The 14,347-nt window shown below is 39.3% G+C and overlaps 1 protein-coding gene across 1 annotated transcript in view; it reads right to left on the bottom strand.

Moving 5' to 3' along the window:
• Window positions 1–14,347, bottom strand: part of MAN2A1 (mannosidase alpha class 2A member 1) — a 197,526-nt gene that overhangs the window by 36,709 nt on the left and 146,470 nt on the right. Inside the window, exons 14-16 of the mRNA XM_068979768.1 lie at window positions 13,749–13,967; window positions 12,938–13,060; window positions 9,826–9,940 (exon numbers count right to left, since the gene is read on the bottom strand). Coding sequence (XP_068835869.1) covers window positions 9,826–9,940; window positions 12,938–13,060; window positions 13,749–13,967 — 457 coding nt within the window. The remainder of the gene's footprint in view (window positions 1–9,825; window positions 9,941–12,937; window positions 13,061–13,748; window positions 13,968–14,347) is intronic.

The raw sequence follows: 14,347 nt of genomic DNA, 5'->3' as shown, positions 1-14,347 counted from the left end.
TATGTGCGCACACACAGACATAAATACTATGTATTGGGCATTTTATACATACAAGTAATTTTAAGCACTTTTTTTTTTAAAGAACATTTTCTGAGGCAGGGAGAAAAATGAAACTAAGTAGGCAAGAGGTAAGGGTCAGAAAGCAGCACCCTCTGGACTCTGTTGCTCAGCACTGGTTTTAAGGAAATCAAGAAGAGCAGTCCTTTGTGCATGGGGAGAGAGACTGGATGGCACTTCCAATGTGTCCCCTGGGCCTTAAAGAAGAGGTGGGACAAGCAGCCTGGAAGGGCTCATGGCTGGGTGCTGCAGACAGAAAGCCCGAGGCTGTGGCTCTGATAGCAACCTGTGAGCATCCCAGGCATACCTCCTCAGCACATACACTCTCTTCATCAGATCGTTCTAAATCCACCCAGAGCAGCCGAGTTCAGCCCTCTCCACCTGTCTAGGTCACCTGACTCTAGCAGTTCTGAAACACACAATACACTCTTCCAAGGAACATGCCTGATAGTCAGGCAGCTGGCTCACGACAGTGAAAGAGTTACAGCAACGAGAGGCAGCAGCGTGGGAGAAAGAGCAAAGACAGCCCCACTCGCGGCCCAGCAAGGATTCAGTATCTTATTCAGTGGCACTCAGTATGCGCTGAGGACAAGTCACCAGAGCAGATGGAGAAACAGCACCTGGCCCACCCGCACCTGGAAAAACAAAAAGTGATGATGGGGGCCCCAAGAGAGGTGTCTAAGCCACCAAACACAAGTTTAACTGAAATTTGGCACAGATAGGATATCATGCAGAGTAAATCCTAAAAGAAACCCATCCAAGATTTAAAGCAAGGTCTTCAGTGACTGTCCTCAAAACGTTGGCTCTGGGGCAGAAATGGAACTTTGCGATCAATCTGCTGTCCTCAGCCCTTCTCTCAAATCTGTGCGTCAACACAGAGGACTGGGCCCTCGCGTCAGAACAGAAGCAGGACAGAAAAAGCTGTCGTGAAAAACTAGGGCTTCTCATTTGGAACAGCTCCCCTTCAATCTGGGGAATATTTTGTTTCATACTTAAGTGATCAAAAATTGAAAAATAATGTTCCTGGTGTGTGTTTACTTTGTGACATTGTTTTTGTAAATGTATGTATCCAACTTAACTGGGGACTGACACGTGGTCATTACTAATAATTAATACATACTGCTTAGGTAGGCACATACATTTAAATGACAGTTCTCACAACGATGATAAATTTAGTAGGTCAGCATGGAGATGATGTTTCTTTAAAGCAAATATTATCATTACTATATTTTAAAAAAATGTACTCCTATCTGAATGTACCAAGAATAGAAATGGTAGTAATTCCCACAACCAGATGACCTTTTTCTTCATGTTGACTAACTCAGCTTAGCATCCATTACACGATCTAATTTATCCTCTAAGGTACTTGGTGATTTCCAGGTCTGTAAATGTTCACATTATTTCTCCACAAGTGAAAATTTTAACATCTGCTTTCATGAATATAAAGTTTAGTAAATTTCATTCCAAGACTCAAATTTAAGAAAGTGATAGCGCATCACTGTGTTTCACTCATAAAGCACTAGATAACTAACTACCGCTACTTACTGATCAACTTGCCATGGCTAGGCACTAGTCAACAGGTTTTATGCTTTTCACGTCACGTACTCTCAAAATGACGCAAAAAGTAAGTGCATACTAGGAAAGGTACAACATTTTGCAAGTTCTGGTTAAAGGTTATACCAATCGAGTACACTGTGGGTGAATTCTGATCACACAGACTGCAAGTTCTGGTTAAAGGTAATACCAATCGAGTACACCGTGGGTGAAAAAGCCCTGATAACTGAAGCACAGACAACAGCAACAGGAAGCTGTCCTTTCCCTCTTTTCCCTCTAATACACACTGATTTTAAAAAAACAGCACGCTTTCTTGGAAGTCTCATTTTGGAGGAACATAACACCTACATCACTAACATTCTTTCAGATCCCAAACAATCGGTCTCACTAACCCTGGCTTCCTCCCAGAAGGCGAATAAACAGCTCATGACCTGCATGACAGGTTTCGGCTGGTCTAGCGCAGGCAGGGAGGAATGCTGGAGGAGTCTCACGGTCTGGCTGCCTCCACACCGAAAGTCACTCTGGAGTCACCTGCTTCCCGTCCTCGCAAACATGCTCTTTCCCAAGCTGCCTTTAGAGAGGAAAATCAGATTTCATTGAAACAAACCTGCCATGCAGGCACGTGATTCTTCCTTTTTAACCACACTTTGACTATTCCTTCTTCTAACTTTCCCCACCCACCAAAGAAAAAAAACAAGAACACACACAACAAAGGCAGCCACATTCCTCTTATCCTCCCTAACTCCTGTGGAACTGAACAATTAAAGTACTGGTGTCTGACTGAACTTTAATGAGTAGGAACAAAGATTTTTGCAAAACACACGGTTTCCAATTGTTGGTTTTCAACAAAATTGAAGGTTACCTAATAATGTTGTCAGATAGTAGATCATTAAAAATAATTGATTAATGTTTGGCAATGGATCACTGTGATTTATGGAACATAACTCAGAAGGAATTCAAGGAATTAGATGACATGCCCATAACTAAACTCCTTCTATTCCCACCTACTTATTTATGTTTGCAACATTCCTTTGCCTTAAATTTATAAGAACTAAAAATAAGAATAAAACAAATGCTGAAACTTATCTCACTCTAGCAGTAAGTACATTCACCAGTGAAGGCATAAACATTTAGGATACAAAAGGTACAATTCATTTCAATACGAAAAATATTTCTATTAAAGTTTATAAAATAAATTATCAATATGGTAATATATATATTAATTATGTTTTGATCAATTACATACTATTAGTAACAATTTTATAACTCAATCTAGAAGAAATTTAATACTTTTGAGTTTTAGGATGACAGAATCTTAAAACATATATGTGTCAGAAGAATAATGAAAAGTTGACCAATAATAAGACTCTTAAGTATAAAGTATTATATTGAGGTAAAATTTGGTGGGGGAAGTTGAATGGAAACATGAATTCAAGGAGAAAATAATGATATGAAATTAACTGTTAAGAAGGGCTTTTTCAGGCTTTTCAAAAATGCATGATTTAGTATCAAACTGCTATGGACTGGTTATGCTTATTTTAAAATGGCAATATTTACAATGTGCCAAATATAACATCCTTTGCAAAAATTTAAATGTATAAAGAAAAACTAGATGTCAACTTACAAAAATGTCAAGGACACAGATTCTTCAAATTCTTGTAAGAACAAGGGAATTTGATCTCAACAAATCCACTTTACACTTTGTGATCTACTTTTCCTCCTTTCTGTCCATTCAAATGACATTTCTCCAAGACCAAGCCTCTCAAAAGCTCACTTTTTAAAATCAAATCTTCCCCAACTTCCCCAACTCTCCAAGGACTCACTGCGTAACTGGGCCTGCGCCCGTTAAGGAGATCCGCCACTTAGGATGTGCCAGGCTTTAAGCACATGAGCTCAGTTCATCCTCCAGCACTCCAAGACTATTGTCACTGTTCGCAGGATAATGAAACCGAGACGGTGCAGGTCGTAACTGTCACAAGGTCAAACGAAGCTGGTGTGAGGGCTGGCCTGACAGCCTGGCTGTCTCTGCGGCCTGGGCTCTGGACCATCACGATCCCCTGCGCGCCCTACCCTGGCCCCTGCGTCTCAGCTGAGCTCGGCACACACTTGTGGAGGACGATGCGATTTCCTACTAGGAAGCTGTGCCTTTGGTGCAGCAGCTGCTCTCAAACAGCCCCCAAGATGACCTTTGAGTTCTGAATCTGTGCAACCAGAACGTGTGCACAGTCCCTTAGAACAACTTTCCCTTTCATGGCTCTAGGGAATAATCACATTCAACACATAGCCACTTATTTCATTTTTTTTTTAAGTTCCAATTAACAGAAAAAAAAAATCCTTAGCAGTCAATTGCATATTCTGATATTCCAAAAACGTTTTAATTACCCGTCTGTCTAGTCATAACTTACTTAATGCTTTTTACTCTTCAATCAAGCTAAATATGGAATGTAGTCCTGGGAAAAATGAGAGATTGATTGCAAACCATTTTAATATCCTCATGAATCTTTTTATGGAAATAAAAACAATTTCAAAGAAGCTCTGAGACCTTGTTTGTAAGTGAAAGGACTCCAGGGATGAAGCCCCAGATTCAAGCATTCTTAGAAAATGAATTTAGAAGCAAGAAGCCAAGCACCAAAGAAACTTCATGTGAAAGTAAGTTTTGTGAAGACACTTTGATGGTGATGCCTAATTGACCACCTAGTCTTTCTCTCTTAAGAACTTACAGAACAAACTCAAAGTCATTCTAGTTTGCTTAGAGGCAAAACTAAAGGTTCAGATCTCTCATTCCCAGTGTGAACTCTCTTAACATGTTTAACTGGATAAAGTTCATTTCGATTCTCCAAAAGTTAAGGGTCATGTTATGAATCCATTTAGATTATATATTCAAAACAGAAGGAAAACTGAGCAAGCTCTCTTTGATTACCAAATATGCCCATGGAAGAAAATCATCAGTCACTTCAGCCAAAGGAAAGCCTTGTCTCCCCACTTCTGATGGCAGTCCATCACATTTCACGCCAGGCTGCTCTGTGCTCTCTGCCAAAATCCATTACATGCTACACTTTCATAACACGACTGGTGGGAAACAGGTGAAAGTACTGCATTTAAGATACTTCGCCTAAGGGCTTAAACATGGTTCACACTGACATACTCACTCACTCACAAATAGCTGCCTAGGAGAACACAGTTCTGAAGGAGGGAAAGGGCCTTGCGGGTGTATATTATGACAGATCTGAGACCCGAACGGCGAGCCAGTGACGACGTGCACGACATACTGGCAACCAACCAATCTAAGTCTTCAAAGCAGCAGCTGACGTCAGACAACGAGGCACCCGAGTCTGTAGTTACAACTCTGAAGACAAGTGAGACTGAGCTAGCAAATGCCACTCGCTGATCATCGCTGCAAGACAGGCATTCTCTGGTGCCGGTAAAGTATCGAACTACTTAACACAGGGGGGTTAGGGCTTTTGGCTTGTATTGTAGTCTATCTTCTAATCCAAGCTTAATGATAAAAGCTAACGTAGCATATCTGGTAACACTTAAAGTTTCCGTTTAATGAAAGATGATTACACTACAATAAAAAATTAATCCCTACCTCTTTCACCTGTTCCTCCAGAAAAATGTTATTTTCTACAAACAAAAGAATCTTTTAGAAATCATGAAATGCTCTAAAAGGGCATTTCATTAAATTATGGTCACCATGAAAAGGGTTTCTTATTGAACCTTTTATGAGGCAAAGCATGATGTTTCATTAGAAATCTCTGAAATTTCTCTGATCTTTTGGAGGTTTTAAAGCTCATGAGCACAAGATTTCCTTTAGTTCAATATTTCTAGGAACCTTTTTGAATATAATGTCTGAACGATAATGAAAATAAAACCACAGTGTTTTTAATAGCTTAAATGATGTTAAGGAGAGACTTTAAACTGTACTGCTTATTATTTTCAGAATCTGGAAAGAACACAAATAAAGAAACTGAAGTTAAATACCAAATCAAGAACAAACCAGAAGCCAGGCTGAACCCAGGCCTCCCATATCAGTTTGTTTCAAAATCAATAATGAACACACAGTTTATATAATTTGGGAAGTGTTGCTTGACTTTTGTCCTTGACTTTTTCTGATAAAGCTTAATTTGGGCAAAAGTTACTTTGTGGAGAGAAGAATCAAAGAGTAACTAAAAAAGATTCTGAGGAATTTAAATATATTTTTTTCACATTTGCATTACCTTAGGTTTTTAAAAGAATGTTTCAAGTAAACAGAATTTGAAAGGTTTAATATAACAGAAATTCAGTAAGACAATCCATAATATTAACTCACTTTCTGTTTCTATACTCTTGTTGCTGAGAGAGAAGACAATCTTTCGTTCGATTAAATGGTTTAGTAAACTGTTACAAGATGTAATCATAAAATATCAACAGTTTCCTTCCCTTCAGTCCCCGTTTGTCCTAGGATCCTGAACTTAGTACTAACAACAGGCTCTAGTCGTTAATACTCATTTAAATAACTGTATTCTCAATTTAAAAGGGGAAAATTCGTCTATGTCAGAAAAGAGATCCATAAGTTACATTCAAGAACAGATATTTCTGTTATCTCAAGAAATTTTAAGCCAGAGTCAATTTACAAAAGCATGGAAGTTGGCTGAAATATTCGCAGCATCAAACATCAGGTCCGTCTGCCTATGCGTTCTGATCGCTTACTCAGCTTAGCTTACAAGAGTCCTACACGAGGCCGAAGTTTAGAAGCGCTTCCCAGTACAGACACCCGAGCGCCACAGACTGCTCTTCAGGTATCGGGAACACCTAGAGAGGCAAGCACCCTGAAGGTTTCGCATCTCCGTCCCAGGCCTGGCTGAGTGATTCAATTAGAACCCAGGGAGACAGGATCCAGACAAGCTGTGCCCTCATGCAGCAGCGTGTGAGACAGGATAGACGCAAACAGGTGACAGAGGCCACCGGGAAAAGGCTCCATCTCCACAGCTGGGCTTTTTTTTTTTTTCCCCCAGGACAGAGACACGTTGAGAGGGTCTCAGCGACACACATGGAGGGTGCACAGTGTGGAAGAAAGCGCTTCAGGTGGCCCAGCGTCTCCACTTCCTGCACAGTCTCGAAACGCACTCTAGGCTTGAAGGAGTAAAAGGGAAGACGGGTCTGTCACTGTGAGTAGTTACATACGCTGGCTTCAGGTTCAGTCCAAGCAGGTACAGTAAAGCTCATCTGGAGAATCACTTTAAAATCACATTTTATCTAACTATCTGTCATTTCACACCAACTTCTGAAGCTTCCTGCTTTCAGGCTGCCAAAAGTCTAGTATCAGCTCAATTTATCCCACCCGCTGAGACATCTAGGGGCAATCTGAACTCTTTTTTAAAATTATTATTTTTGTTATGCTAATACTCTAAGCGCCCAGTTCAAAACCACCTCTATTTCTTAACTGACTAATCAGAGCCAGCCTTGCCACCTTGGAGAGCAGGGGGGAGCTAGTGATATCTCTTGCCCTGCTCCTGCCTCAGGCCCCTTTCTGACCGCTCAGTGGGGGACAGGAGGGGAGGAGAGGAGGAAAGACAAGCTACTTAGTTCTGAGAAGTGCCTATCTGTTGGGCTAAGCAAACAGGCCGAGGCGGAGCATAACAACTTCCAAGCTGGCAGCTGAAGCAAGACAGCAAGCTAAGCTACAGCCACAGAGGTGGACGAGGGCCCCTGAGTTCACAGAAACCACCCTTTGATATGAGACCCAGATCCTGTGGACAACGAAGAAAACTCAGAAGCGGCACTGATGAACAAATGCAATTAAACAAAAGCAGCAGCAGTTACGCAGACACGCCTGTGGGAATCTGACACGCTGCTTCGGGCTTTACTCCGAGACAGGTTGTCATTTAGTTGCTCAGTCTCTCCGACTCTGCGACCCCGTGGACTGCAGCACGCCAGGCTCCTCTGCCCGTGGGATTTCCCAGGCAAGAGTACCACAGTGGGCTGCCATTTCCTTCCCCAGGGGATCTTCCCAGCCCAGGGATCAAACCTGCACTCCTGTATATACTACTGAGCCAGCATGGAAGCCCACTCTGAGACACTGCCTATTTCTCAAAATAACTGATGACAAGCAACAGTAAACCAAGCTTGACCACGCAGGTCTGGACCAAGGTTGCACCGTGCTGAATTCAAGACAGAACCTCCCCATCAAAAAACAATCGTTGTAAGCAAAATTTAAAAGTAGACAGGCACACCTTCTGTGTGATCATGCTGCTTTATATCTGTAAGATGAAACCTTTGGCCATAGCTGAAGATGGAATTTTAGGGCTCTCACTAATGCTAAACAATGGCCTATGGGTACAAAGGGTACAAAACAAAGGCCAAAAAGTGTTTCTGACTTAAAAGCTTTGAAACATTATTTCAAAACTACAGACTTTCTTGTAGTTTTCAAAATGTTTGCAGATAATTGCTAAAGACACCAAGTTAGTGTCTAGTACGATTTCCCCTGCCATCTAGAAGAACTTTTACTTTTCAACTCAACATATGAATCATGGGTTACCCTGAAAATATATCACATAAGACATCATCACATCATGAAGTCTGTTCATACCTGAAATTCTAACTGGGTACTTGGAGTATTACCAAAACAAAAATAATAATTAAAAAATAAATACCCAGACCTTAGATTGCCTCTAGATGTCTCAGTGCGTGGGATAAACTTGAGCTGCTGTTAGATTTTTGCATCAATGAGATTTGAAGTTAAAAAAAAGTTAAAAACAAAGTCAAATTTAGACACTGAAATCTGAAAACTGAACTTAGCTAAATAAGAAATTCCCTGGACACAGCAGGCTTTTGTTATTGTTTAGCTGTGAATTTGTGTCTGACTCTTTGGCAACCCCGTGGACTGTAGGCTGCCAGGCTCCTCTGTCCATGGGATTTCCCAGGCAAGAATGCTGGATGGGGTTGCCATTTTCTTTAGAGGATCTTCCCAGTTCTGGGATGGATCCTGCATCTCCTGCATTGACAGGCAGGTTCTTTACTCCCGGGCCACTACAGAAGCCCAGAGCAGCCTCTGCTTCCCCACAATACCCACAAAGTAATCAGTGCCTGTCCTTGTATTTCATTACTTGCTTTGAAACGCTTTTTGTCTACCTGTCTACAGATTCAGGAAAAGAATATTTTCCTCTTCTAATTTTTTGATCTTAGCTTACAGCAACAAAACATTTAAAGTGGCATTTTTTATGAGGTTCTTTACTAAGAAATTTGATACAATAGTAAATGGTCTGGTTACTAGGATTAAAAGTGTGGTTGGAAAGGTACTCCATGCTAAAAACAGTGAATTAAAAATCAACCAACCTAACTATACAATTCTGAGACTGGGAACCATAGGTCCATTTAAATCGTATGGAAAAACCAGTGCTACTGGTTACAGTTCAGTTTCCAAACAGATCAAAGACCTATTCTTACCGCTTGATTAATAAAGAAGCTCCTTCAGTACTGTGCTAAAAGTGATAAACTGCCTGACTTTATATGCTACAAGCTAATGAGTTGTGAACAAACAGAATGAGCACAGAATATGTCTCTTCTAAAGCTAAATTCTAATAATGTTCACTATGGCAATAAATTCTATATTTGAGGCAGGTTGTGTGTATGTGAGAGAGAAAAAGGTAGTCAGTGATCCATTCATTGAAAGCCACATTTGATATAATTTCTACTTCCTAAAATAAAAAAATACTATATTGTTTTTAGATCTGAGAAAAGAGCTCACGACTTATGACAAACACTGCAATAAGAAAGAGAAAGTTAAAGTGAAGTCGCTCAGTCGTGTCTGACTCTTTGTGACCCTGTAGACTGTACCCTGCCAGGCTCCTCTGTCCATGGGATTCTCCAGGCAAGAGTACTGGAGTGGGCTGCCATTTCCTTCTCCAGGGTACCTTCCTGACCCAGGGATCGAACCTGAGTCTCCCGCACTGCGGGCAGACGCTTTACCCTCTGTGCCACCAGGGGAGCCCAAGAAAGAGAAGATGTACAGAAGAAAAAACATGTCTATGCGGGAGCTAAGTGTTCCCGTTTTTGATTATCGAAGGGTAAATACCACCATTTAAAGTCATATGATGAGTATGATGTCAAGTTCAGACAGATGATTATGTCATCTTCAAAAACCAACTGCTAAATGATTAAAACTGACACAGGAAAAGCAAGAATTCAAGAGCCAGTACACATCTGCTTCACAACTGCATTTCTCTGTTTTCTTACCGTGTATGTTGTACAGTCGAACTCTGTGGGTAACATGTTCAAAAAAGCAAGTCACGTCCGAATAAAACCTTCCACGTTGCACTCTGACAAAGGGTGGTGTTGTGTAAACATAAGGCTGAGGAGGAAATCACATTTTTAAGAAAAATGTTTTGGCTTTCAATTTTTCCAAGGAATGTTTATTATAGTTTCCAAATTGGCAAATACATATCATGTGATGTTTGTAACAGTAAGAGAAAATCAAACCTTATAAGGTATCAGACGAAGCACATGCTATAGGAATTGAATATATGGTTTTACATTAGACAAAAACTGCTGAAAACAGAAAACAAAAATGTTACAACTTGATTGGTTTAGAAGATCTACAAACATTTCTCCCTGCCATAAAAATTTCTAATTAAAATTTTTCTACATGGTCCCTATGTTATCTATGAGAAAGAGCAATACTTTTACAGCAGTGACGTTTCCCAGGCAAACATTATAACCACGGCCCCCTAATGATCAGGGTTTGGAGCATGTGGCTGGAATGACCACAGGGACTCATCTCAAACAACCTGGAAGCAGGCTTCAGAACACGGCCCAATCCCAGCCAGGTTCACTGCTCTATAAAGCACACTGCCCTGCTACTTGAAAGAACTAAGCAGATATGAAGCCAGCTTACAAACTTGGAAAAACTATGGCAACTACTGGTTTAGTTTTCATTATTTAGAATCTAGAATCAAAAAACTATGGGAATAAAACATATAACTTGTATGGTAAAGAAATGAAATCTAAAGCACTTATGAAGAATTTTAAGTATTACACATCTTAGAAGGCTCAACAACAGCATACAAAGCTAGTCTGCAGTGTAGCACGAGATTGTCGGTACTGTGTAATTTTCTTCCACATTTGCCTCCTTGGTTAGAGAAAAGTATTCTGAATTTAATATAATGCTCTACAGCTAACAAAGTTCTTGTACCTAATTACCACATAGCTAGACAGTCACAGAGCAGGATGAAACCTAGGAGGGTGATGCCTGGGCCCCCACTTTCTCTGGCACACCCAGCCATCTCTTTCCCTGGTAGGAGGGTGATGCCTGGACCCCCACTTTCTCTGGCACACCCAGCTGTCTCTTTCCCTGGTAGAAGCGTGATGCCTGGACCCCCACCTTTTCCTGGTACACCCAGCTGTCTCTTTCCCTGGAGTTCTTTTATTTCTTCTTTGTGAACATGTGATGATTCTCTTTTTCCTACTGTCTAATATTAGAGTTATTTAAACATAAAATAATTTTTAAAAATAAAATAATTGCAATTGTCTGTGTATCATATTCTATAGCACAGCTATTTTTTTTTAAGTCAGTCAAAACAAAATGCCTGTGTAATGACAAAAGCTGTTAAGTGAGAAAACACTGATGTAGCTTATAATTAGGATCAACTGCTCATCCTGAAATGTCTACTATGATCTATAGCTTACCTTTAATTCCTCAATGATTTAAAAAACAGAAACAACAAATGACTAGAATTCTGAGCATGACCTAAACAATCCCTTAACATCTATATTTGATTTTGGTTAGCAGGCTTTTCTAGAGCAAAAGTAACTTTTTCAGGAGACAGGACCCTAGGCAACAAAACACAAAGAATATTTAATTTCTCTTAAAGTGGAGAAAGTTGGTATAAATGTAAAAGCAAAGGAAGAAACTCTAAAGAAACAAATACAAAATGGACTACACAAAAATTAAAAACTACTATAACAGAAAAAGAAAATAACAAACTCAGTGATGCACTGAGGGGATATTTTTCAATAAGTAGGAAAAAGGATTAATTTTATAATATATGAAAAATCTTTATAGATCCACAAGTCATATCAATAGAAGAATGGCCAAGAACTTAAACAGGACACTCACAAAAGAAATATGAAAGATAAATAAAAGCACTATAAAGTTCAACCTTACGAATAATCACAAAAATCATAACAGTGAAATATTTTTCATTTACTATTATTACAGGTTAAGTATTTAATATGGCTAATTCTCAGAGTTTAGAGTACAGGTTAAGTATTTAATATGGCTAATTCTCAGAGTTTAGAGTAGTATGCCAGACAGCTACTTTCAAAAACACACTGCTGCGAATGAATATGTATCTTTCTAGAGAGATAAGGAAGATAAGTAGTATCTATACATCAAAAGCCTTAAAAGGCTCCAGACACACAAAATGACTCTTCTAGGAAATTATTCTCAGGAAATAATTAGCACTGTACAAAGAAAGCTCATCCCAATATTACAGTAATAAAGTATTGGGAGAAAATGTAAAATGTACATATGCAGCAACAGGAAATTCTTTACTTCCACATATATAGAATACTCACACACACTTTTTTAATGTGAGAAACTTAAGTTCTACTCTTTTAGCAAATATCAATAATCCAACACAGTGCTATCAACTACAGTTACCATATAACGCATCAGACTCTCAGACCTCGTTCATCTTAAAGTTTTAAATCACAAAAGTGTGCATTAAAATGTGTTTTCCAAGAGCATATCAGACTGTGAGCATTGTCACAATGAAAAACAAAATATATTCACATAGGAAGGTAAACCTTTAAAATGGGGGAAAATGATACACACAGAATAAAATGTGGTAAAAATACAACATTGGCAAAGGTTTTCAAGGGCTTGTAGAATAGCCGGCAAATATTGTTTTCTTCAGTTTTCTGCATTAAGTGTGCAGCCAGGGTAGGAGAACACCTTTTTTGTTTGTTTTCTGAAGTGCTAAATGTTAAGGAGAAAAACGGCTCAGTGGTCAGTCTATCTTCCCCACATGGCTAGGCATTCTGTGTCTGTATCTATGCCATGCCACATAGGTACGGAACAGCTCAGCAGCACTAATCCTCACTCAAATCTAGCTTCTTTCCAAACAGAGCCCTTGTCCACTCTAGCATCCTTACTGAATTCCAACACTGAGAAATTATTGTTCACCTAACACTCAACTAGAAATTGCTAAGTGTCGATAATGCTACGTAAGAGTGGAGCTAATTGAGCTATCCCTAACAGACGACCACAGCACTGAGATGCATTTAGTGTGCTCCTCACCATTCTTCCGGTAAGCGCTTACCCACTGCTCCGGGCATCAGCTCTTACCTTGGCTTCCCCGTCGGGTAAGAAGAGGTAGGCACCACTTTTATCCTTTTTACTTGTGGTTCCATACCATGAAAACTGTACTTTCACTTCAAGACTTTTACCATCTCCTTTATTTATCATTTCCTAAGGATAAAAAATAAATTTGTTTTAGTGTGAGTCAGTATTAAGACACAAACTTACTGTATCTAGCTACATGCATATGTCTATTTTCAAAAATTACCCTGTGATAGATTTATAAGTGATTAGCATCCAGCCTGTAATATTCACAATTCTTGGATGAGCACTCCAAATTTTATACTTAAAACCTCCACAAAAAGAACACATTTCACCAAAGAAAGAGATATACAAATTAAGACATTACACCAGTACTTCTCAAACTTTCTGTATAAAGGAGTGAATTTATTTTTATTTCCACTATGCATGGAGCAGCATTTTGGTGAAGTACAATGAAAGTAAATTAATTTAAAAAAATTAAAGCGATATGCCAAATATAAACTCATTTTTTATTATTAGATTTAATAGGCATAAATCTACTCTAATTACTTTCAAAGTTTCCATAAACATTTCTAAATAGCCGCCAACTGCATACTTGCCTTGTGGACTAGTAACCAGTCCATGGGGTAGCACCATCACAGACCACACTCGTGAGCAGGAGTGGGCACTGCGGACCACGAGGAGAAGGCACGCTTACCTCCCCATGCTCTCCTCCAGAATATCGGGGTCCCCTTTTCCCACTTTACGTAGGTAGTCTGTGTATGTTATAATAAAAGTGACACGCCTTCTGTAAATTTCACACCTACTTGGAACATACCTCCAAAAGCCCAGATTGACCAAAGCGCAGCTTAATAAAGGAGTTCTCTAGAGTTATAGCTTCTTGAGCACTTTTTATATTATTCATGTTGAAAATTCCTTCATTTGCTATATTACCATTATATAGGTCATATTTGGCTAAATGTGGACTTGAACTTGATGTTTCCAAAATCTTATACACTTTCAGTCCCAATGGTGGCATCTCTGCTAGAAAAGATATCTTTAAAGATAAAGGAGAGAAGTTATTAAAGAGAAACGCAATCTACTGAAAGGAAACTATTTACATTTCTAGTAAAAATAAGAAACTACTGTATTTAAGAAAGAATATAATACTATTCAATGTTTTTATAACATGGGTGGAGTATTTGCATTTCTGTTTATCTAGAGAACCTAGTAAAATCAAGGGGGTAGGACTATCAAAGACATTAAGGCTTTTATTCAATATGTGAAATCACGTGACCACCCTCAATTCTCCTACAGTGCTCTTAACGGAGGCTCAGATGGGGAAATTCCCCCTGACGGTAAGGGTTTACTGTGACAGTGATTTCAGGAATCATTTTATAATACTATGGTAATTCAGTACATTAAAAGTAAAAAACT

This window comes from Capricornis sumatraensis, chromosome 9 (assembly GCF_032405125.1).
Source record: "Capricornis sumatraensis isolate serow.1 chromosome 9, serow.2, whole genome shotgun sequence".
Taxonomy (NCBI): domain Eukaryota; kingdom Metazoa; phylum Chordata; class Mammalia; order Artiodactyla; family Bovidae; genus Capricornis; species Capricornis sumatraensis.
The sequence above is the reverse complement of the archived record's forward strand: the minus strand, read 5'-3'. Positions and strand labels throughout refer to the sequence as shown.